This window comes from Mus musculus, chromosome 14 (genome assembly GCF_000001635.26).
Source record: "Mus musculus strain C57BL/6J chromosome 14, GRCm38.p6 C57BL/6J".
Lineage (NCBI taxonomy): Eukaryota > Metazoa > Chordata > Mammalia > Rodentia > Muridae > Mus > Mus musculus.
The window spans coordinates 29,100,646-29,126,478 of NC_000080.6; the positions used below are offsets into that span (position 1 = coordinate 29,100,646).

The window sequence follows — 25,833 nt, forward strand, 5'->3', positions numbered from 1 at the left end:
CCTCAGTCTACCTAGCAGCAGCAATCCCCTGCAGTGCCCTTTCCTACACAGGCCTTTCCTTGGGTATCAACCTCAAGTATCCCTTTCACTTGAATTCTTACCTACTATCCTTCCAGCCTCCTCCATTTCCTGACTGTTCTTGTATTCCTCATGTCCACTCCATTTTTATAAACCATGAGAATATTTTAATTTCTACCTTTATGGGAAGCATAAATATTCTACCTATACCTTCTTGCTTCTCACCCCTACTTAGGTCTTCTTCCTTCCTCTGGCTTGCTCTAGAAAGCATCCGAGGCTGTACCTCTCCTGGGAGAGGGACCTGTTGGTAAGAAAGAGCTACCACACTAATCTTGGACTTCTGCAGCTTTTAGTGCCACACTAGATCATGGCAGGCACTCAGTTAAATCCACACATGTTTTGGGCACTTATCACTTTATTCAAACACTATCTAGATGATCCTTAAAAATGGAACCAAAGTAAATACTAAAAATGAGCCAACAAGAAGCTAATCTACTTCAGCATACACAGCCAGCCCTTCTCAAACCTGTGCCTAACTTTCCCTGACACTCAGGAGCTATGGGGTTAAACTCCTTCCCAGGAGGTCGTTCTGAGGAAACTGCTCTAGACTGTTGTGCTTGCTGGTTGGTGACTCTCGGAGCTCATTCGATACAGCTCCAGGAAGAGAGAAGGTAGATGGATCTCTCTGAGAATCAGAACTTCATAAAATGACAATAGACAATGTTTGGTTTTGGCCACCAATCAATATGCTGACGAAACCCCTAACTCTCATTTCACTTGAAACACAGCCAGTCTTCTCCCTGTCCGTTTGCATGTCCAGTCCCGTGGAGTAACGGGGAACAGATTAGACACAGAACCTTCCAGCACAGCACAAGGAGCTGCCAAGCAGGCTCTGGATCCACAGCCCGCTCTCCTGCTCCCCTGGAGACCGGGAGCTGTGCAGCCCCCTGTCCCTGGGAGAGAAGCATGTCCCTTCCAAGCTGAGAGCCTTCAGGCTAATGAAGTGAACCCAATTATAAAACGGCTCGTTATGGTAACAGAGGCCATGGTGTCTGGAAATTATTGCTGGGGTGTCTGGAATTCTTAATAAAAATTATAGGAAGTCTGATGGCTTGCGGGGAAATATATGAAGCTTGGGGAGAAAGAACAATCCTTGGGAAAATCCCAAGAGCTAAGAGCTGACACATCCTTATAAAGTGCTAACCAGGAGGGCCAGTCCATCCTGGATCCTGCTCCCTGGAGTTCTTGCTTCCCTCCTGTCTGTAGCTCTACCTGGCGAGCATGCACACCTTTCCCAGAATTCTTTATGAGGAGGGACAGATGCCTTAGGTCCGTGTGTACCACCCCTCTGTCTCTAGGATCCCCCACCAGGCTCAGGGAAAACACAGAACTCATTCCCAGAGATGCTGGTTCCTCCCCTGCACCGCTCCTCCCTGGTCCCTCATCACATCACAGTGTTCTGCTGATTTCTTCCTCTGTGAGTGATGTTGAAAAGGCAGCCATGTATGTAGAGGGCTTTGGATGACACTAGCCACATGGTAAGAACAATAAACATACTGGGTTTTTTTTTTCATTATTACTATGGTTTTATTTTAACTTCATTTTAACAATCACAATAATTGCTTTCATCATTCCTAGAGATATTGGGGTGCTAGAGGCTAAAACCGTGGCTTTCTTGCTTGCAAGCTACAAAACATGGAGAATGTTTAAACTTTCTGTGCCCCAGTTTTTTGTTTTGTTGGTTTTTTGTTTTGTTGGTTGTTCTGTTTTTTTGTTTTGTTTTGCTATAAAATTGGGGTAAAATGGTGCCTGCCTATTATTAACACATCTTAGCCCATTTCCCCATAGAAGAGATTTTGAGAAAGTGACTCTGAAGCTAATTGTTGACATTCCATTTTTAATTCAGTCTTCCTTGACTCATTTGGTACATTTTGAGTAGCGACCTAATGCTTGGATTTCTACATATCCTCACTGAAACCAGAACTTAAAATTGATTTGAAACACTACAAGTGGATGCCTTCCGTAAACAGAAGGCTCCCGGTTACGGGTGCCAAGGTCTGGGGATTTCAACAAAAGTCTTCTCTCGCTCCGGAAACCATGATGCCTTCCTCTTCCCATGCATGGCTTTTATTTTCTGAGGGTCTATCATTTTTACTTCTTGATTATGTGGGTCTGTATCAACTAAAAGCCCCACTCTGGCTCTGGAAACATAATCCAAGTTCTGAGAGTCTTGGTAAGGAAGGTGGCTATCCTCTCCTGACAACAGTAGAACTCTTCCTATTTTCTTGTTTTACCAGAAGGTCGGCGAGGCTGATGCATGAGCTAGCCTTGGCAAACCAGACAAGGAAGCCAGGCAAGCAGCCTGGCAGGGAACAGCAACAGATCCCTGGCCTGGCCTCACTCTTCATAAAAGCAGAGCAAACATTTGCCAACAGTCAGCCCAAAGCTGGGTGGGCCAGCGAGTCTAACTGGTGACTGAGGAAGAAAGAAACAATGGAGGCCTGAGCACTGGGTGGAGCCCTATGACCAGTGGGCCACCAAGACTTTCAGTGCACTCTGCCCTTTCCCCACTCAGGGACCCTTTGGCCACTTCTGTGTGATTGCACTGAACCTTGAGTGTACTGGCCCCTCAACCATTTATTGATTTGTTCTTCTCTCCACCAGAAAATGAGAGTTTTCTTCATGGGAATTCAATGATCATCTAGACCATCTCTTGAAAGGCTTGCCAATAATGTCAACAATGAAAGGAAAATACAAGGACCTCATCAAAATGCATGGTTCCCACAGGAAGCCTTTATACTGGGGTTAGAGGAGGCAGTAAGGAAACAATCCATATTAATTAAGATAAGCCCATCAAGAAACAGTACAGATGGTACACAGGCAGGCAATAGTCTATGATGACAGCATGGAGAAACCAAAATGCGGGTGGAGTCTAGAGCTAGACTATGAAATCAAGGTTCCTTGTCCCATTGGCACTGGGCCACAGTGACCTGGTGCATTACCTTGTATTTGGGGATGGTCTTCAGAAGCTCTTTAACTGGGACATCTGTGCCAACCACACCCAGAAGAATGCCCTTTGACCTCTGTAGAAAACAGACATTAAGCAGAATACAATAGGTTACTGTCTGATGCCTTCCCGGAGACCACTAACTCAGATTGCCACGGGCCTCTTTTTCATTCCACTCTCCATCTGAATTATAGCTAGCCAAGAAGGGGAACGTCTCTGACCTAACAGCAGCACACTGGTGCAGAGATATTCTAATGCTCTCCTTCTACCTGAGGACGGAAAGATAGTGTGTAGGAGTCCAGACATGTCAGGCCTCAGGACTCAGGTTATGAACCAGATTACAGCGGCATCTGTTTTATTTGCCTGACATATACCACCATCTAGTATCCACAAAGAAGATGCCTAGTGGCCAGAGAGAAGCACCCTTTTTTTTTGTTATTTGTTCGCTTGTTTTCTGTTTTCTATATTTAATTTTTAGCAGCATTATAAAGCAAGGGTCCCAATTCCTAGGGCAAGAGGCCACTGTGCTTTGTTAAAACTTCCAATGACAGAAAGACCATTAGGAAGAACATACAAATGACTGCTGTCTGTTGCTTTATGGTTTTGTTGTTAGGTTGAATAGTGTTCTGGAAAATTCACACTCACTCAACTTCAGAATCCAATGGCAGTTGGAAAATGTTTTTTTTTTTCAGATATTGTAGCTAAAGACCTCCAAAAGAATCATCTTAGATTCATAGAGGTACCTACATACAGTGATTGGTCTCCTTAGAAAGAGGAGATAAGGACATAGAGAGAAGGACATATACAAACCATTTAATGTGGAATGATGCTGCCATGGACCAAGGGTACTGAGCTCCAGAAGCCAACAATGACAAGGGAGCATTCTTCCTTTGCTCTTTTAGAGGGACCATGGCTCTGCAAACATCTTGATTTCAGACTCTAAAGATGCACAGCTAGTTGGTACACCATGCCACTTTGCAGTACCTCTGCTCCAAGAAATTAAAGATAACTGAGGAGAAGTACAGCCACCATAATCAAGAATTGTCTGGGAATTTTCCTCTTCTAGATATGAGTGTCTTAGAGAGGAGCTAGAGATGATAACAACTCTGCCCATCTTCTCATTTACTCCTCACAGCAAGGTAAAATTGTAAGGATAAACTCACATACAGTAGCCCGAGGAGGAACAAAGAAGCCATTTTTTTTCCTAGAGCTTAGATGCTAAGATATTTGAGAAATATCCACCCACCCCCAACCCCAGGCAGAAGGCACATTGCCATACTCACAGTTTCGTTCTGCTTACTAAACACAGGCATGGCCACCGTGGTCATCAAGACGAGGCCCTGATCATCAGCAAGCTGGATGGAGACAGAAAAGGCCGTTATTGGACACCCTGAGAATGCCTCAAGCCAGAGGCCTCCTGGTGACCAGTGCATCTTTTCTAGCCAAAGGCTGCTGAGAAAGAGCCCTCGGGATCCTTTGGCGGGGAGTGAGCATGGAGGCTTTCTACCTGATGGGGCCAACAGTCCCCAGCCCCAGCTGCCGCCAGTCACTCTCCAGCTGACACATCTGTGCCTGCAGCTATTTATTTTTTCCCTCAGATGAACCTCATTTGGATTTCAATGATTTGTTTTATTACGACACGTCCATTTTACCGTTTTATTTCCCGGGCATTTATGTTCAGTACGTGTGCTAATAAGGCTTCTGATAATGCAGGATCAGAAACCTCCAGCATGGGGGGGAGGGGGCCTCAGGAAATATCCTTAGGGGAAACAGAACCGGAAGCTCTCATTCTCCCTAAGGCAAGCCAGTCAAGCCCCTCCACCTCTTCAGATTCCTCAATACTGGTCCCCAGAGGAAAGCAAATGAATGAAAAGACAGCTTTAGCACATGACCCTGAAAATCACCACTAAGAAGCTAATCGTTGCTTCCAAAGGAAGTACTTCTGAAATAGGATGCAAACTTGTAATGCTTTTAGCCCCATACAGACACTGTGAGACCTCTGGGCACATCTGCTTCTCATACACTGGCAGGAGGGACACAGGCAGGAACAGCTGTTCTACCTCAGTACAAATGGGGAAACAGAGTCTCTGAACACAGTAGTAGGCTTTGGCTCAAGACAAAACTATCCGTGATTCTCAGCTTCAAGTTTCTTAGCTGCACTAGCTAGGCCTTCCTGGACTCATTGAAATATGCTAATTAACATTACCATAAAGATTAGATGTAGCAGTGCCCAGCATGGTACTCTGACATAGAGTCTCTCAAAGGACGCCGGAGTCCTTTCTCTGCCCCTGAGGTCACACAGCAAGTACATGGCAGAATTAAACAATAAAAGAGAGCAAGGAATGGTTTGCCACTGCTGACACATACCAAAGTATGCTGGGAAAGGCCAATGGGAGAGAAATTCTTTCTGTTTTGTATCTCTCTTGAACACCCACTATGGATTGTTCTGAGCTAAGGAATCCACCAACTTCAGTCTACGGTGATTTTATATATATATATATATATATATATAACTTTTTCATGGCATTAGTTCTATGGAATAACTAGGTGCATTCCCATAGAACTTCTTTCGCAGGAAGAGGCTGCCTAAGGAGACGATGCTAGAATCTAAGTGATTGACAGCTATACAGATTGCCTAGTCTCTTGTGCAAAAGTCATTGAACTCAGCTTAGCTCATCTTTTCTAATGCTGGATTTATTTTTTTGAGAAAGGATCTTCCATAGCCCAAGCTGTACTTAGACTCATGATTCTTTTCTTGGCTCAGTGCCGAGATTACAGGTCTGCACCATCAAAGCCCTGCTTCCCTGTTCACTCAGGATCATACGTATCATGCATATTATTGGGGTTCCTATAGACCTCATTACTTACAATGTGATCCCTGAGACAACCGTACTTCAGTTCTTGCTATAAATGCAAAACTTCAGGGACCACGCTAGACTTTCCAAATAGAAGCCCTTATTTTAAAAATTTAGTACATGTGAAGATTAAAAGTCAGGGAACGTTGTTACAGGGAGATTTTCCCCATCTTACCCCTATTGACAATCTTGAGGACAAAAGAAAAGCTGTTGAATGTTAGGACATTTTCCCAACAGAATTAGAGGGTACTTGCGAGACTTGCATCTACTTTGAAGTGAGCCTGGGTCCCCCATGAAAGTGAGACAGGAATGTCATGGCCTTTAAGGACCAGGAAACCTGTGGCATCTTAGGGGCTAACTGTGGCATCTGTCCACTCGTTTGACCAGCCACTATTCTGGATGGTGGTCGGGAAGACCCCTTTACTGCTATAACTCAGATTTACATAGGCAGACTCTGAATAAGGCAGAAGGCCCCCCACAGTCTGGGTGGGCCTCATCCAGTCAGTTGAAGGTCTTCAAAGAAAAGACACAGCCTTGAAGGAAGAAGAAATTCTGCCTTCATTTGCCTTTGAGTTCAACATTGAAACAGCAACTCTTCCTGGGATTTCCAGGACACCAATCTGCTTTACAGATTCATATTTATCAGATTCCACACTTACATGCTTTAATACAAATCTTCCTCCACATATAAGCATGTATGTACATATTTATATGTCCATATGCATACACACATATGATGTCTTTATATGCTTATGCACACACACTGTGTATTATACACATGCTTTCTCTATATAGGTTCTTTCATTGTTCTGTCTCTTCTGAGACCGCTGATGAATAAGCTTGTTACCCAGGTAACTTTCAGGGCATGAGCATAAGTAAGTAAATGATTTTCTAATATTAATAACCAGACTGCATTAACTCAAGACAACATTGACAGCTCTTGTTGTGCCAAGAATCAAGTCAGCCAGTATATGCAACACAGTAATTGTTTATGGGAACGTATTTTAAACTTCTGCTAAAAATACTTAGCATAGCATGGCGGCCATTGGTGGCTCAATAGCAGAACCAGTGGAAGTAAACACCCCATTTCACAACTCCTTGAGTAAACCTCACTGCTGCACAGCAACGCTTATTTGAGCTGATCCATAACCCTGGACAGCTTCCACCTTTGCAACTCAGATCAAAATTCCAGGCAATGCCAACATGGATCACGGTGCAACCAAAACATGGCATTGGCGGTAATAAGCAATGAAGCTTTTCCCCTGTGACCAGTAAGAGTTAGTTATAAATCATTAGTAATTGCCCTGGCAAAAGGCAAGATCAAGGGAAAGGAACTTCCAATGTTAAGCCAGAATATAGAGTCAGTGTCACTCAGGGCAAAAAGAAAAGAAAAAACAAAACAAAACAACAACAACAACAAACCCAAAACCAAACCAATCAACAAACAAACAAAGCACAAAACAAAAAACAAAACAAAACAGAAAACTCCTTATCCTATTGCATCAGTACTAAAGCCACTGATCTGTTACCAGCTCTAGGTAAACAAAAGAAACCCAGTAAGTCCAGGGGGGCAGAGTTCACATGAGGGACTATAATCTTATGTACTCTTCTGCTAAGAGCTGTAGCCCACTTATAGACTGGCTTCGCCAGAACTCCAAGCTGCAGGCTTCCACTGTAACCCAGCTCATCTCATAGCCTCAAACACTAGCAGAAACCCAGACAGAGCCCTGCCCCTCCATCAGCCCCAGCCTCATCAGTTTGGCCTTTTGCATCTGAAACATTTCATGGAGGTGGAAAATCAATCAGAAAGTTTCTTTGCACCACAAGCTCCTTAGGACCAAAGGGCATCCTGGGACAGGAAATAGCAACCCATGGTTTTTATCCAGACCTCTAAGCAGAAATGATGCAGCCATCACAGCCTTGTAGCTGCTGCTGGGGATTCAGTGCTTAGGATTCATAATTAAGGCTTCCAAGGAAAATGCAGATACAGAATCTACATCCATTTCCCAAAGGGTAGGAGTTAGAGATGGAGGTCGCCATGGTCCATCTCAGCAAAATCCCATTAACTTAAGTCCAAGCAAGAATCCAAAAGCAACCTGCTGCCCCGTTACACTTGTGCAAGCTTTGAACAGCCCCTGAACTTCTCAGCTATGGCGCGCTGTTGGATAGTAAGTGTGCATCATTCCATATGCATCCTTCATTTCCTATGCTACATAATGGGGGCCATTCTGGAATCAAAGGAAATGATGGGTAATAATGCTGAACATCTGGCTCATAAAATACAAACTTGCTCAACAGATCGACTGCTTCCTGTCAGCTTCCCAAGCTAACAATGTGTGTGTGTCTTTGAATGTGCATTCAGACTCGTGTGCAAGCTCTGGGCAGCCATGCAGGCCTCTACTCCTGGTGCTTCATCTGTTTCCAAGGGTGGCACCAGACAGGAATGTGGTCAGTGTCGAGGGTGTGGCCCCAATGGCATCATACCACCAGATCCCCAGTTCACTGCCGGCCTGTTCATTGCTATGCATCGTTTGCCTTCAGAACTTCCCTTAAACCTCGGCTATATGCAGAGTCCTCTGCCATGTGCTATGAAGATAACTAAGCACAAGATTGGGCTGGTTCCCCCATGGAACCCTGAGTGTGCTAACAGAGACAGACAAACCAATGGGACCAATGGAGGAGGTCTAGTAGGGGCTGCCATGCTGGCCTCCCGTAGTGAGCAAAGAGACTGTCTTCTTCCAGTCCATCTTGGGTCCAAGTGTCCATCTTGTACTTATTGAAACCAGTCACATGAAAAATGCCAGCTACAAATGTCTCCTGAACACTGGCATAATAAGCAGAAAACAGTTTCCTGCTTCCCTCCATTTCCCCCCTAAATTATTGATACTTGCTCTAGTACCAAGGGAGAAGTTTAAAAACCATCCTTTTCTTCCGGAAGACATCAACCTCTCCCTTAGATAACTTCTCTTCACCCTTTGCATCCACAGAGTTTCTGTAGCAGCCGATGCCTCTCTATTATCACATAAGGCAAGGTGACCAGCTGGTTGGTTTCTTAGGCACATGCATACATGTATACATACATACATACATACATACATACATACATACATACATACACACATACACACATATGTATACACCACCTAGGCTGTAAGATTGGTTCATTAATTGGACACATGATTTGATATGTATTCCCTGGGATGTTTTGTCTTTTTGCTATCTCAAGCTTGTGGAAAGATGGTCTCTCTGTTAGGTGCTTATAAGAACCTAAGTGTGGTGCTCATAGCCCCCCATCACAGATAGTAAGTTAGACAAAAAGAAAGAAAAAAAAGAGTTGGGGAAGGAGAGGGAGAGAGGGCAAGGGAGAGGGAAAGGAGGGGGAGAGGAGAGGAGGGAAGGAGAGAGGAGAGAACAGAGAGAAAGAGGGAGTAGATAAGAAGAGAAGGAAGAGTGGGCCTGGGAGATGCAGGTAGAGGGAGGACTAAAGAGAGTAAATTAGAATTTCGGGGGGCAAGGAGGGGGAACGGCCTCTAGATGCCTTCATCCCTAGGGACTGTGTTTTATGATGGGCATGTTGCCCTTAAGATTTTATGAAAAATCTTCATAATGAATAAAAGTTTGGCTGCTTTGAGATCATCAGTAAGAAGCTGCCATCTTGAAAGTCCCCTTTGGCCAACCAGAATGAAGGTGCAAGCACAGGCAGAGCAAAGGGCAGGCCTGGGGCTGGTAAGGTTGAGTGTGGCCCTCCACCGGGACAGGCACAGTGCAAGCTGCAGACCAGCCTCTGACTTTGAAGGACATTTGATTGCCTTGCCATTTAAAAAATCTCCATACTGAGGGAGCTGGTCAGGCCAGTGTCAGGATGCTCTCGTTCTCCTGCAGCTAGATGGAGGTAACGCCGAGCCCTAGGGAGGAGGTGAGCTGGGCATTGGAGTGAGTTAAGAGCAGCCTGCTTGGCAGAACATTTGAGGGCTGCTGGGTGGGTTCAGCAGAGTCTTCTGCCAGATCTGCTCAGTCCTGGAGGCTGGGACTGAAAGGGAGGGATGTGCACAATGGCGAACTCCACTGGAAGACTGGCTCTTGGCCAAGGGCAAAGGCTAATTCATTTATTCTCCTTCAATATACCATTTCTTCTACAGTTCGCTTCTCCATCCCTCTGCTTTGCTTATTGAAGTTGATCAACACATTGACTAGATTAACAGAATGTATGGTATAAATCTATAATACTACCATACATAGATATTTTATACAGGGGCATAAAGCCATATTTCCCTGCTTTCCTTCAACAACTACAATGAACCACGCTCAACAGTCTGTAAAAAGAACACTATTGCCATCTAGTGGTAGACTGTGTGAATTGCAGGCACACTGCCCTAGGAAATAAAAAGCTATTTGCAAAGTATGAGGTTTTCCAGTAAAAACACATTTAAAAGGCAGCCGGTGTTATTTAATAGCTACCTAGTTGAAGCATAAGCTGCATTAACTATTAGTTCTGTCAAAAACATTCGCCTTGACAGGAAAGGAATAGTACTAAGAGGTAGAAAAACACAGCTGCGTGCACCTTTAAATACCAAGTGAGGCATTTTGAATGGAAAATGACAGATTATTTATTGGTGTGGAGTCTGGGAATGCAACCAGGGAGCCCAGAACAAGCCAAGTCCTTTAAGACCCACCTTCTCAAATGCAGCTTGTGCATGGGGCAAGTTATCTTTCTCATGTTCTCTCCTTGGACCCATGAAGTCTGAGTACTTAGGGGTTCCCAGAGGCCAGGCTCTGGGTGCTACATAATGAGGGGAGTTGTGGACAGGGTGAAAACATATGTCCCCCATGTTCTCCATTTCACCCTACTAAGAAAGTTCCCGAAGGTCACTAAAATGACTCCAATGTAAGTTAGAGCCCAAGAAGAACAGAGAAGTGGGTTGAGTAAAGGGGGGTAGGGGGGACAGAAGCAGGTGGTGCAGTTATGTTGAAACTCTTCACAGATAAACAGCCCGGACCTCCCTCATTTAAATCCTTAAACAAAAAAAAGAGCCTCTGTACGTCAATTACCCGCCAGTGCCCCCAAATATGCCCTCACTACCTTCTGTTACACATCATGATGACACAACACAATGACACAACTGTCTTTAATACCAAAGTAGGATCTTAGGGGAGGCACCTTGTAGGAACACAGGCATATTGCAGACACACACGTTCAGTGTAGACATGGCCCTGGTGAAGACACAGGTGGCCTTCCATTGGGCAAGGCATGAAAGTCCATTCATGGGTGACAATGAAAGCAATGCAGCCATGTTCTCCACGGAGACAGGACCAGCAGCCATGCTCTCCACAGGAGACAGGAGCAGGCAGCTTGTTTGATGCCAACACTGTCTGGCTCGGGCCGACTTTACGGTTCACTCTCATAATCTTTGATTTCCACCTTCTGACTGTTGAATAGAGGCCAGTTTTGACATGCTCTCTGTGAATCGCATATTTAAATGTTGATTAATGAACACTTTACTCAGCAATCTAAAAAGCCTCTTGGAAATGGGAAGGGAAGGGAGTCATTTGTTTTATTAGCAGAAGAGCACAAAGACCTTCACCTCCCCATGGTGAGATGGGAATATACACATATTCTGAGGACATTGGGGCACTGAGGGTGGTGTGGTCATAGACCACCTATACATATTTATAATGAACTAAAAAAAGTAATTTTCCTGGGCATTTGTGTTTTAGATCCAGAAAGCAAGTCCACGTGTGCTCTCTTTCAGATTCTAAAAGAGCATCTCGCATGAGAATCGGGGTAAATCCCAACATTTGGAAAAACAAACTGAGCAGCAGAAGTGTACACGTGGTGGGAAACTATTTGTCCAAACCTTTAAACGTGCGCAACAGTGATGCCTGTCTGCTGTGTCGATACAGACACTCAGAGAAGGCAATCTGCAGCAGCAAGTGGGACACTAACGTGAGCAGAAACTGGAGATCGCAACTCAAGCAGGCATCGGCAGAAACTTAACAAAGGGCTGTTTGTAAAGGTGAAGAATACTGCCAGGCTTCCCCCCCAAGGAACAGTGCAGTTTCTGGGAGTGTGTGCTAGGAATAATGGGGACACCCCTTTATCGGGACGAGGGGAGGAAAGGGCAGTTGTAAGAGCAGAGGCTGGGCGCTCATGGCTCTTAGTAACGATTTCCCACAGGAAGACATCGCTGACAAAGATGCCAATGACAGTCAGAATGCCCCACAGACGAATGCTCAGCCATGGCAATTTTCATGAGATTTCATGCCATCAAAAACAATGCACAAATCCATAAATAAAACTCAAAAACAAACATGATAACAATTCCAAGTCTTAAATCTGAATGGCGAGTATGCACGTGCTCTTTTTGAGTTCTTGTCCCTATGACTGAATGTTTGACCATCAAGGAAGCTTTCCCTAGAGCCTCCTCTATAGAAAACACTGCATAAATAAAAGCGCTTGGTAGCATAGACCTGTGGTGAAAATTGATGCTGCCAAACTAAAACCAAATTATTTAAAACAATAATAAGTCGTAAGTCCTGTGTTTAAATTCCTAAGACACTTGCGCTGAAAATGCTGTCAGAACACAGGTTTCATAGTACAGGTTAAACGTGTCCCTGACTATTGGTGTGTTTAATGATCTTCATGGCAAGGTACACGCAGAGGCAGCTATTTCCTTTCTTGGAGAGCTGATTCTTCTGATGCATGCAATTAAGAACAGCAAACGCTGTTCAGATTTCTGTTGTACAAGGCATTTTTCAACATTTTTGCAAGATGTTCTTATCCTAAATTATATACGGCTCTTGCAAAACCAAAGTGGGAGACTAAGACGTAAATATGAAATAAATAAACGTTAAGCAATACTTCCTCTCATTCCGCCCTTGATTGTCTTGGTAAATTATAGTCTTTCAATCCCGTAAGAATGATACTTAAATGTTAATTTGCTTTTGACTAGGATGGTTTCTGGGTTTTTTATTTTTATTTTTATTATTATTATTAATTTTTTAAACTGAATCACTGTTGCTTGCTTGCGAGATGCTGACTTCTGGCTAGCCCTCGCTGTAATCTACGTTGCCTAACAACAAAAGTAAGCACGGTATCCTCTTTGAACCTTGGCGGTGTCTACTATAAACCTGATTGCTGAAGTTGTTTTGTTTTCTTTCTCTTTTCAACAACTTAAAGACAACTTTGTGAATGATAATGCCGAATGAGGGTTGGAAACGTCTTGAAGAAAAAGCTAGAGCTGCTCTTACAAGGAAATAGCTATTATTTGGTAAAATGCCGATGCTGTCTCTTGTTCCCAGTGACTCTAAGATAAAAGCCATTAAGCAGGGAATATAGTTTATAAGCAAACATTTCAATAGCATCAGCATGTTGTCTTTGACCGGGAACACATCTATAAATAAATCTGTGGTCAAAAGAACACTACTGATTAACATCTGATTAGCATATCTGAAAGCTGTCTTGGAGACTGCTTTGTTTGTTTATTAGGAGTGACCTGCTTATTTCCAGAGTGCCCAGGAATGAGGACAATGGGAATGATCACGGAGCACTGGACTTGGGCCAGGCTTCATGATGAGCCTGACACACAACCGACTCCCCGTTGTGGCCAAACATTCATAATTTCACAAACGTGGTTTAGACACCTCCCAAATAGATGCCTGAAAATACAGCCAACAGTTGGAGCTTTGGGGCCCAGGGACAAAACCTTCCCCTTGTTTAAAGACCCCCTGAAACGTGGCTTCCTCCATAAAACCTTCCCTAACTAAGTGGAAATGGGAACCAGATGTCCCGAAACTCCACTACAAAGATAATCATATTTACTCTACAACCAAAGATACCATCTAGGCCCAAATCTGTGCAAACTGTTAATACAGCTAAGTCTCTGAACACGATGGCTGGAAGAGACACGGGAAATTGTGTATAGCCTGTGAACTCTGAGAGCAGAAGGAACAGGAAAAAGTCTCCTTTTTCTCCAAGCTTTTAACAGGGAGCCTAATACACAAGAAGTGCTCAGTAAATGGTCCTTGAATGAATTTATTCCAACATCATCCTTTTGTTTATTTTGTATAGGAGGCTCAGAGAGGAAAGGAATCATGTGGAGTTAGTAGCAGAACTAAGACAAGACGCCTGTGTGCATCGTGCCTCCATCCGTGTAGTTAGCCTGACAATAAGGGCTGTGAGGAGCTGGTACCTACATGCTGTTGGGACTAGAAGCAAGTAGTGCATGATCTCCAGCCTAGGCCACAGTGATAAAGAAAACAACTCCCCTTTTAAAACCAGCTCGGTTGAACACTGTGACTTCAAACAAACAGACCTTGAGTCAACATCCAAACTCAATTTCAGCCTCTTGAATCAGGGTTGCTTATTCATTCTTCCACTCCTGCCTCTCTCCCTCCCTCTCTCCATCAGCTTATTCCCCTACCTTCATCTATCCATGCATACCCACTGCAATGCTTTGTACGGATGTGGCCTTAAATCAAACCCAGGCACACACCTTGTAAATTATCTGTGCCCATTCAACATATGATGAAAACAGAGCTAAAATAATCAGAAGGCAGCAGAGCAGAGGTTTGAGACTTAGCCTACATGTTTCTAGAGATCAAGTACAAATTATTCTGCCCCTAGAAACCCTTTTGAGTGGTGTAAAATGTCATATTTTACCTTCAGGAGATTAGAACAGAGCAAAAGAGACAACCAATAAATCATCCTTAAAATAGAAATAGCCCATAAGAGTTCTTGAATGATTAAGCAGAATTATCGAGGAAGTGCATAGGATAGTGTTTTGTGCCTCTGCCATATTTGGCTAACCCCACAAGACTCATTCCAGTTAAGTGAGAAACTTGTAAGTCCCGTTTTCATTACTCTAGTGAATTCGAACTGAGTCTCTCCATTCGAGGCTCTCCATTTTAAAAAGGAAGAGTAGCATCATGGATCTCCGAGCTAACTGTGGTTCAGGAATCAAACAGAGTAGTAAGCAATGATCAATGCTTGTTACGGGAGCTTGGGGTGATGGAAGGCCGCAATAGGGAAATAGTTGCTACGGAGAAAGGGAGCCGGGATGGAAGGATAGCTGCTTCAGTGATGCCCAGCCTGAAAATCATCTAATGCATCTTAGGCCTGGGCAAGCAGGAGTGTGTGTAATCCAAGTGAGTCAGCAAGTGGGTCAAGTCTTTGAGTCATTTCTGGAAAAAGAAAATCCATAGCATGGCATTAGTCCTTGCCTAACATTTTTCCCTCATGAAACTTGGTTGAGTTTTTTTCCAAATCCTCTGAGTTCATTGGGATGGGGTAAACATCTAGCTTTTGTTTTTGCACTTCACAGTGTAGCTTTAGGGAATTATATGACTTCCTGGTTTCCCCAAAGCATTTCAGAGGAACCTTTTGCCATGGTGTCTCATCCACAGCCATCTTTTTCCTCTCAAGGGACTGTGCTACATAATCAGTTATCTAGGGGCCCAGGAAGGAAAGAAAAGAACCAGGAAAATGACGGAACAGATGAAGTTTGACCAGATTCCACTGACAGATTTGTAATAAAATTTGTAATAAAACATAATGAATTCTGTCAATGAAATTTAGATTTATTTTATAGCAAAAAAAAAAAAAATTCCAAAAGAAGTAAAGGTAAGACTTCCTATGAGGGATGAGTTGGTGATTTCTCTGGAATCACTGGGTCCTTTATTAGGTTTATCTGTCTTTTAAAAAGTGCTCTTCTATGAGGACCAATAAAAGCAGATTAAAATAATTGGTAGTAAATATATACTGATTTGATGTAAACTTTCAAGTATGGTTTTCAATCCAATCACTGGGTTGTACTGATTTTTACTTGATTCTATATAAGAATGGTCTTTGCATATTCTCTCTCTAATGCAGTCAGAAAAAATTACACTCCTTACACACACACCCATATATATTATATATAATATTATAATCATTTCATTAAGACAGTCCATACAGTGGTATTTTTAATGGCACATCTTCTATGACTTGACCAATCAAAAAGTGTAGACTAATAAACTTTTTCAGAAAATACAACTAGCATATTATGTGGTGGGTATAGGAGTTCAAAGTCTATCAGCACACAGGAGGAACTTCAAACAGTAATCCAGTTTTTTTTGAGTTCAAGATTTTATGTGAGTCAATAAAAACAACCCCTGGATTTGCATCTGGAAGCAAGAATCCAGAACCTTGGGCATTGGGAGATGTCCCATCAAGCTTGCCCTATTGTTGGTGTCATGGTACTGCTATAGTGTCCCTGTACCAAGTCACTAAGTTAGTTTCTTTCCCCACCATTTATTTCTTTTCTGTACAGGAGAAAAAGGTGTCTGCATTTCTGTGTGGATAGAAGCACAACTAAAAGAAAACAACTTTGACAAATACTATTCTTTATACTCAGATGTTCTTTGGCTTTCAAGGGAAAAGGCAATTTCTCTTGTTGAGTGGAAGAAGCTACCTGGCACCTCTAGAGGGTCATATTTCATCACTGTGCTTGATATAAGTAAATAGAAAGCATTCACATTTCTTAAATAAGTGAGAATTCTCTAAATTGAGCTTTGATTTCCTTAGACACTTAAAAGACTAAGTTGGGGACCAAAAATGTCTTGAAATATTATGGATTTTGAAATTGACTCTTTGTTCTCTGGATTTATACTTATCTAGTCCCAGTGCTTATCTTAAAAAAAAATCACCAACTTACATTAAATAGGGTAGGGTATAACTGGAGTTATCAATAATGTCATGATTCCTGCAGAGGTCAGCTATATGTCTACCATGTAATGGAACTCTTGGGGGCTGGGCCCTGGGCAAGCACTGTACATATACCACAGAAAGTCCTATAGATTGCTATTACGTCACCCTACTCTACTATGATAATGAGTAAGACACGGTGCCCTGGATCCAAGGGAAGACATTTTTTAGGCTGGGAACATGTATTTTGAAGCACAAGGCAGGGTATCCACTTCTGCACCAAGGGTATTCACTTGTCTTAGAGTGAACACGGGAAGAACTATCAATCCGTTTTCCAATTAGCAAACTCAACTTTAGTTTCATCGCTTTCAGCCAAGTCGCTCTTCCCCCGAGCCAGAGGCAAGGTGGAACTTGACCCCCAGAATGTCATCATCTACCTATCACTGCTAAGTCTCCCTAGGCTCCTCTCAGTCTTTCTCTAAGCATCTGCTATGAACTATGTTTAGGTTAACTGTCTTGGTAAATGATTTCTCTTTTCAGCCAGAAATAAAGATTACTAACAAACACATAACAAACAATTTTAGAATTGCCCCATAGGAGGCAACCGACTATGACCCTTCTGAATTTAACTATCTCTACCATGAAACATTATAACATTAGTCTGGGATTTCCACCATTTCCTTTTCTGAAGAAAGCTAAACTTAGATGCTAAGTTAACTTCTGTCACTCTTATCCCATCTCATGGGTTTTTTTGTTTGTTTGGTTGTGTTTTGTTTGTTTTTGTTTGTTTGTTTGTTTTTCAAGACAGAGTTTCTCTGTATAGCCCTGGCTGTCCTAGAATTCACTCTATAGACCAGGCTGACCTCGAACTCAGAAATCTGCCTGCCTCTGCCTCCCGAGTGCTGGGATTAACGGTGTGCATCACCACGCCCATCTCATGTATTTTAAGTACTACAGAGGCTGGGGAGATGAATCAGTGGTTAAGAGTACTTGTCCTGCAAGCATGAGGACCTGCATTCAAACCCCCAGCACCCATGTAAAAATGCTAGACATGGCCACATGTGCCTGTAACCCTCGTGTTAAGGGGCAGAGACAGGAACATCTGAAAGCTAACTGGTCAACCAGTCCAGGTTCATTAGCGACCCTGTCTCAAGAGAAGAAGATGACCAACATTCTTCTTTGGTCTCTGCATGCACTATATTCTGACTCTCCCTCTCTGTCTCTCTCTGCCTCTCTGTCTCTCTCTCTTTCTGTTTTTCTCTCTCTGTCTCTCTCTGTCTCTGTCTCTCTCTGTCTCTCTCTCTCTACACACACACACACACACACACACACCACATATATACCAAAAAGTAAAATAATTAGTATATTAGCATGAATATAACTAGCTCTTCATTAAAGTAGTGTTTATTGTATAAGATTAAAAACATATAAATGTATTAAGGGGAAACAACAATTCCTTGTTTTCCTACCACCAGGAAGTAGCTGCTATTAACCTTTCATTTTAAGTTAATTTTCAGTGCTCTTAACATTTCATCCTTTCTAAGTTTAATGACTTTATAACTATTTGCCTTTTTTTGAATGTTTTGGTACTTCTTTTATTATAAATAAAATTGTAAGTTATGGGCCAGTTTGAGCTAGAATCTGAAAAAATGGGATTATTAGATCATTGTGTGCAAGCATGAAATATTTTGACAGACATTGGCAATACTTGTATGTCTAACAGTACAAATGCTAAAACTCTGGTTTTTATTTATTTATTTATTTATTTTTTTGCAAGTGCACCTCGTAGGAGATGAAGTACATTGAATCTGAGAGCCATGCATTCATAGCACAGATCAATCACAGGGTAGGGCTTGGTCCCAGGAAAGGCATCAGCCAAGATGCACTTGCATGTGAAATTTGTCAAGTTCTCTTTCTCTTCAGTGCCAGGGCTACATGCATGGGCTACTACAGACACACAGAGATTGATGACAGGGACAAAATATCAGTGACCACCATGGTTGAGTACCACAATGCCACTCAGACTTCCATGGCATCCATCACAGTGGTCACAGGACAAGCTGCCTATACCTGCTCTATTTCCACTTCACTGGTCTTACTCACAAACAAAATTCTACAATGTAGACTAGTCCATAGGGCTACTATCATCATCCTTCCAGACTGAGTTAGGTTCCTATAAAATAGCAAATGATTTGGAGAGGAACAGGATTGTCAAAATAAGTGATAATTATCCACATGAAAAGCAAGTAGTGAAGGAAAGCCATAAGCAAAGGTAAGTAGTTAACACATGGGCACTATACCCGTTACTGCATCTGCATAGCTTGCATGCAGCTGCCACGGGCACTGAACTCACCAGACCTGCAGTCCCACCAAAGAGCATCTTTGCAAACTTTTCTTTTTTCTATGGTCTGTTACAGTTAATGTAACAGCTCAATGTACAGATCCTAAAGGTGATACAGAAGGATGAGCAAATGTCCTGCAATTTCTGAGAGCTAATTACACAGAATAAGAAGGTGGGTCACAGACAAGATGAGTGAAGGAATGAAGAAGGAGAAGAAGGAGGGAAGGAGAGAGGGAGGGAAAGAAAAGAGAGAGGAAAGGGAAGCTAGAGAGGGAGGAAAAGGGAAATATAGGCAGGTTTAACTTAGATAATTGAATAAAAGTATTCCCCTGAAACACAATAAAAGAAAACATTTAGATAAATTAGTGCTTTCATTTATTCCCTCAAATATAATATAAGTACACAAAGAAAGTGCAAATGGATTCAGGGCTCCATTTACCTTGGTGCGTGGGGAGATTAATAAAACAGTTTATCCTGAGAAAAAGACCCAAAATGGCCCTCCATTTAAGAAGCTAATTTATGCAGTCCCTTATACAAGTTAAGCAGTGCAGCATATCACAGCAGGAACAGAACAACAGATCTTGAACCCTGCTGTGTTTGTTCAAGAAGGCAAGTTAAGCTATTCCTAACAGGAAACAAAACACACGGTCGGGCCATTAAACCAGGATCATTTTGCCATACTGTGCAGTCCTGAATGCATCAATTGCTGTTCCAAACGGGATTAGAGATGTGATTTACTTTAACTATGGTTGGGAGAAAAATTCTTATGCCCTCTCAGAATTCTCAGGCGGGTATTAACTACTATTCTGCCAGGCAGAAGGTTAGACCACCTAGGAAACTGCCAAGAAATGTTTTTTGGCAAATTCTGAAGTTGTATAAATGAAGGGTCAAAGATAGTAGTGTCTTTACAAGGTAACCACACAGATGGTCAAGTTTAAGCACATCTGACTAGACACTCAAGGTCATTGAGTAAGGATACAGTCATTAAATCAAGCACACCCCTTGAATATCATGTGGTTCTTATGGACAGAACTCAGCGGAATGAAAGGGTGGTCTGTTCAACAGCCTGAATGGGCATTTAGAAACAGCTTTGGCTGCTTTCATGATGTGACCATTATAAAATGCAAGCTCTCATCTATTTTTCCCCAGAAGTAGACAAATACTGTGTAAAAGAAAATAAATGTTTCCAAAGGCAAACCTTGTTCATGTAGATCTCTTTCCCCAGAGTTCCACTAGGAAAACTGATTCAGTATCAACCAGTGAGAAAAGACACACAGGCTGGAAGGAGTGAGACGTCCATACTCTAAGAATTTGTGGATTACATATTTGGTAGAAATTGTCAAAGTTCTCTGGGCTTATCAACAGCTATTGCTACCCCAATGCTATGCCAAGGGTTAAAATGTATAAAGCCAAAAATTAGTTTGAAAGTGCTTAACAGTTACAGGTTAAGTAAGTAAATAAGCATCATTTTCTCCAATTGCTTTACTGGAAAACTGTTATGATAGTCTAGAAGAGGCGTATTAGAAAACTGTCAATGTTGAAATCATGAAAATCATAACAGACACAACCATCATTGATGTCTAGTACATTAATCACAAGAAGGGCATTTAAATGGGATATTTTTAGTTGTAGACAAGCCAAGAGATTAAAACAAGTACGTTTACGGAGACGTAACTATTTATAGAGAAAACAGTTGTAGATGATACGGAGGCACATTTAGAATAAACACAGACACCATATGGTCCAATGCATGTGTTCATGACCTCATCAGAAAAGAGGGCCAAAGACATAGCAGCTGGCTGGTCTGCTTCCCTTCATGCACAGAACACTAAACTTCTGGGTTAGCAAAGAACTTTTCATAGCCATGTCCATGATGGCAAAACCATGGGTAGTAATGTCAACGGCACCTGGAAGACATCTTTCAACTAATGAACTCTGAATGTCTTTGATTTGTTGGTGTTCCTAGCTCAATCTCCATTTCTAACTATTTGGAGCATTTCTAACTATATGGGGTATATCTCGCAACTGCAGAGTAGCTAATGAGGACCTTGGGGTACTATGTGCCTGTTGGATTCTTTTGTCATCTCTGCCTATCTGTTAGTGTTGAGTCAAGGTTACAAAACACATGCAGGGTACCAGACCACCACCTTGCATATAAATGCTCCCTTGATCAACTTTGGAGTGTCAGGGACTGCATGAAATACTTGTTGAAACTCTATATGCTATAACTATCTTATATAAGCTACCTCTGTGCTAGACACAGAGAGAGAAATCGTGCTTGTTGCAAAACTGAAAAGCAGTCTGACATTCTCACTAAGTAATGATGAGCCCTAAGAGCCTCGAGAGGCTGCTAACATGCCCACTGTCATAGATAGATGAAGCCTAGAAAGAAAATCAGCACTGGTTCAGCAGTGAGCTGGGACCTCTGAAAGAGGCCGAGGCTTATGAGACTCTCTTCCTCCCAGCCAAGGTATCTAAGTAGTCACTGACATAACTCTAGAGACAGGGAAGAAAATGAACAGGGGGAAATCATGACACACTGTTAGATAAAGAGGATACCCCGTCAATAGGATACTCCCTCCAAACCCTGTGGCCTAGATAACTGAGGTTTATACACAAAGTGTTTCTCCAGAGCTGGGTGTTTTACAGGAACTGTCCCAAGGATTATGAAACCATTTGAAATAGAACTCATGTGGTTTTTTAAGGTATGTGCCCTAAGAATGTGTTGTTAGAATCCAGCAGCCACACAGGCCACAATCCCTTGCACCAAGCCTCCCTTCTTACAGATAGTGAGGCTCCCTAATGAGACTCTACTCTCTCTGTGAATACAGTCAAACTTCCCTGAGCCAAGGATGCTCACCTGGAGAAGTAAGTTTATACTAGTGGCCACCTAACCTGCTTCTAACCCCTTTCCCTGCCTCTTGCCTGGGAATCAGAGAGCCTAGCTTGTGCCGTGATCTCTCCCATCCCCAGAAAGGTATACAAAGTGACATCATTCTTCCATACAGGTTCCAAGTCCTCTCTTCAGAGACCTGGCATTCTGTCTGATAGCTGGGGCTATGGTCTAAACTCTCCTCAGAGTCCCCATCAAGCTGGTGCCTCTTCCTTTGTCTATCAATGGCCATTAGCTTTTCTAATAAACTCTTTACTGGACAGAATTCCAGTCCAATGTTCTTCTTGAACCTAACCCTACAAAACCTTTTCAGTACCTTCACTGTTTTAGTAAGGGGGAAAAACAACAACAAAACAAAACAAACAAAACAAAACCCAAAACAACATGCTAAGAATAGGAGACAGAGCTCTTCCCAGCTAGTCAGAGCTACAGAAGAAGGCCTTTGGACTGTCTGCCATCTGCTGGAGACAGGGGAAGAACTGAGCAAGCAGTTCAAGAAGCCTCCTTGACTGGGTTCTCTGATCATGGTAGTATGTCCTGCTTTGAGAGCCGAAGGAATGAGATCGATGACATAAGTGCTGTGGAGAATCGCAGAGCCCACAACACTGGCAACATTGCTTTTACTGCTGTCTGCCTTGGTTTGTTTGGACTTTGTTTTAAAATTCCATGGCTGATAGCACCTCCAGCTCTTGAGGCATCTTCTACAAGAACATTTTTGTATAGGGACCAGAGGAACTGCCTAAATGCCTGTGAGGTAAAGTAGGTCCATTTCTGACTTGTTAAGTCTCTTTCTAAAATAAGGTTTCTTTTTTCAAACATGGGCAAAGACATCAAGAGTTCCAAACAATGTAGATTCTGACTGTATATTTACTCTGGAAGCCGCTGTTATCTTGGATTCCTTGAACTTTTAATGAAGTGTTCAATCCTGGTGTGATGGCACTCCAGTGTAATCAAACATTGCCATGAGCCAAGTCACACACTAGCATGTCTTGCCTTGTTTAGATATCTCAAATATATCTGAGTAATTGTGTAATGATTTCTAGGCCTTCGGTCGTCCATATGGTTTGAACAGACTGTCTTTTGTATGACAGTTGTGCACCCTCTTGATGAGGAAGACTGGAAGCACCCTGTTCTGATGCACACGTCTCAAGATGCTACCTTAATTTCATGCAGGCACCATACCTTAACTCTTGAAATGAAACTAGCCCACATCTGGTCTCCAGAAACTGTTGTGTCTTCCGGAAGGTTTGCTGATATTTGTGGAATACATGAGAATAATGCAGCAGGCATGGCGGGACATTTCTTTTTTAAATACCATAACTGTCCTTAGGATACAACAGCATGCCAAGAGGACAACAAGGCAAAGCCATCACTGAAACATATGGAATCTTTTTGGACAGAGAACATTCTAGATGGTGGGCGGAGATCACCTCAGATACACAATGAAGACCAGTGAAAGGGTCTGGCCCTTGGCATGGACTCTGTTCTATTATTCTCTGGATATTACAGGCAATAGATGAAAGAAAGGCAAGAAAACTAATTTTGAAATTTTGTTTATTTTTATTTTATGCATCTGAGTGTCTTGCTTAAATGAATGTTGGTCCTGTGCTGTATGCATGCAGTGCCAGAGGCAGCCAGAAGAGGGTATCATACCTCCTGGAACTGGAGTTACAGATGGCTATTAGCCTCCATGTAAGTTCTGGGAATTAATCCTGGGTCCTCTGGAAGGGCAGCCAGTGCTTTTAACTTCTGAGTGATTTCTCTGAGCCTAGAAACTACTTTTGTAATTAATGGAACCCATGGGAATTTCAGAGAGTCCAATCAGTGGTCCAGAATTTAAACATGCTCACTAAGCTGATGGAGCACCTGTATCATCTTTCCCCCGAGGAGATTTTCCTGGGAAAGTCTAGAATGCTGTCTTTGAAGGATTGAACCAAACTTCCCTTGACCTGTATATTAGTTGGCAATTCTTTGGAAAATGCTTGGGTATAGATTTACTCTTTAAGCCCTGGCCATGAGAGGGTTCTTTGATAGGGCTAATGTGGCAGGGGTGAGGGGAGAGGCAAACACAGTCTAAGGGTCTCTGTTTGCATCCAATTTTTGGTTTGTGAAGTTGTGGGAGCAAACCCTTTCACTGGTCATGAACAGAGTCAAATGCACAGTACCATGAGCATGCATGACTGTGAGTTGTGGCAATGACTCAGATGGGACAGAAAAGAGATTACCTTTTGAGCCTGAGGGAGCTGAGAAACCAGGAGGAAGACAAACAAAAAGAAAAAAAAAAGTGTTATATACAAAGGTAACTGCAAAACAACAATGGTGTTGCCATGGCAACTGCGAAAACCAAAACAAGGAGGAAAATGAAGAAAATAAAATCAATCTCGGGTCACGTTTTTTAAGTGTAAGTCATAGCACTGGCTAGATAATACACTGTGCGAATCTGGGACACCAGCAGACAGATACTCTGGGAGGTTTGCAGCAATCGTTTGGGAATCTCTACAACCAAGGCAGTGAGGCAAACTCCTGCAGAGCTGGGCCTGCTGCGCTTCTCTTCAGATGGCCAAGGAATCAGCTTCATGCCCAGCTCCTTCCTCACACAGGTCCTACAAGCTGGACGTTCTCACCAAGGGAAGGACTTTCCTTGTAATAATTACCAGGAGTAGAAAGCAAGGATCAAGAACTGTTGACCTCAAGTAGGTAGAGGCTAGGCATGACGGGAAACACTCTAAAGTGCAGGGTAACCCCTTTGTATAGAATAACACTTGAGAACCACAACAAAGGCATATCCAGGCCATAGCTCAACAGCATCGAACCACAGAAGTCCTGCTACCCATAAAGACAGCATTGGCAGAATTGTTTGTTTTTAAGGCAACTTTCCTTGCTTTGCAGTAAATTAACTGTTCTTTTTATTGGTGGCTAAGGGAGCATTAAAACAGATTTGTGCATGTAAAATAAAGCATACATTTGCTGAACAACTAGAGAATGATCAGTCAATCCATAAAATAAGACACAGCAGCTTTGCCAATGGTACCAGTAAGGAACTGGAATTAGTGGGTATGCAAGGAAAGATGAACTAAATGTATGATCTGTAATTTTCTATTGTCCCATGCTGAAATCCTGGCTTCATGGCACTGCAGTGTGACTGTCATTTTACATGTAGTACTTTGAAAGCCTATTCCTAATCTGAGATGGGATTAACCTCTGTAATCAATACTTCTTCTAGGAACCATATCACTGGAAGACACAACTTTTCATCACATAGACTAACATTTGTCAAGGGTGAAATTTTCACCGGCCACTACAGTAAAGCCCTTTCTCTACATTATCCCATTAAATATCAGGAGCCAACCAACACCAAGCACTTCCAACCTACACGTGAAAATAAAATGGATACTCGAGGTGCTACATGGTTCATAGCTGGAAGTCATACTGTCTCAATCTACAATGAATGAAGACTCTTGAGACTTTGAAATCATGCCTGCAGACCCTCACCAGCATCTAGACTAAATCCAGAAGTTGGAAAAATACAAGATAATGCAATGTGACCCACCAGCCAGAGCTTCTACTCAGTGTTCTGCTTTATGCTTCTTTGCACCATGGGGAGAAGGTCGTCTTCTGTGTGCATTAAGATCAGGAGTCCCACCTAACTGTCCTGCATCCCAAGCCCTAAGCTCTATCTGCAGATGATGCTCAATGGCTGGCAGAAGGGATCAAACCAAAGAAAATGACTTGGGCTTGAGACATATCTCCCTAATGAAAAAGCAAATGTTTATAATAAGCACACCAGGAAATCCCCACCACCCCTTTTCCCTCTTCTTCCAAACTGTTGTCCCTGTTTTAAGAAGAGATGTGTTTGTGATTCCTTCCTTCTCAGTAAGGCTGCAACTGTAAAAAATAAAAAATAAAAACCAGAGCTCACAAATTTAGGGAAAAAACTGTTATCAGGACAGGCTGGCAAGATGGTATAGCAGTAAAGGTGCCTGCTGCCAAGGATGACGACCTGAGTTCAATCCCTGGACTCCCTTGGTAGAAGGAAAA

The 25,833-nt window shown here is 42.6% G+C and overlaps 1 protein-coding gene across 5 annotated transcripts in view; it reads right to left on the bottom strand.

Moving 5' to 3' along the window:
* Positions 1-25,833, bottom strand: part of Cacna2d3 (calcium channel, voltage-dependent, alpha2/delta subunit 3) — an 817,833-nt gene that overhangs the window by 195,703 nt on the left and 596,297 nt on the right. For 4 of the 5 annotated variants that reach the window (XR_001781093.2, NM_009785.1, XM_011244938.3 and 1 more), the window contains 3 exons: positions 24,021-24,038; positions 4,309-4,380; positions 3,021-3,101 (listed from right to left, as the gene is read on the bottom strand). Coding sequence is in view for 4 of the 5 variants with exons in the window: in NM_009785.1 (NP_033915.1) it covers positions 3,021-3,101; positions 4,309-4,380; positions 24,021-24,038 (171 nt within the window). In the remaining variant the exon portion in view is untranslated. The remainder of the gene's footprint in view (positions 1-3,020; positions 3,102-4,308; positions 4,381-24,020; positions 24,039-25,833) is intronic. The other variant, XM_006518486.4, reaches the window with a different exon arrangement.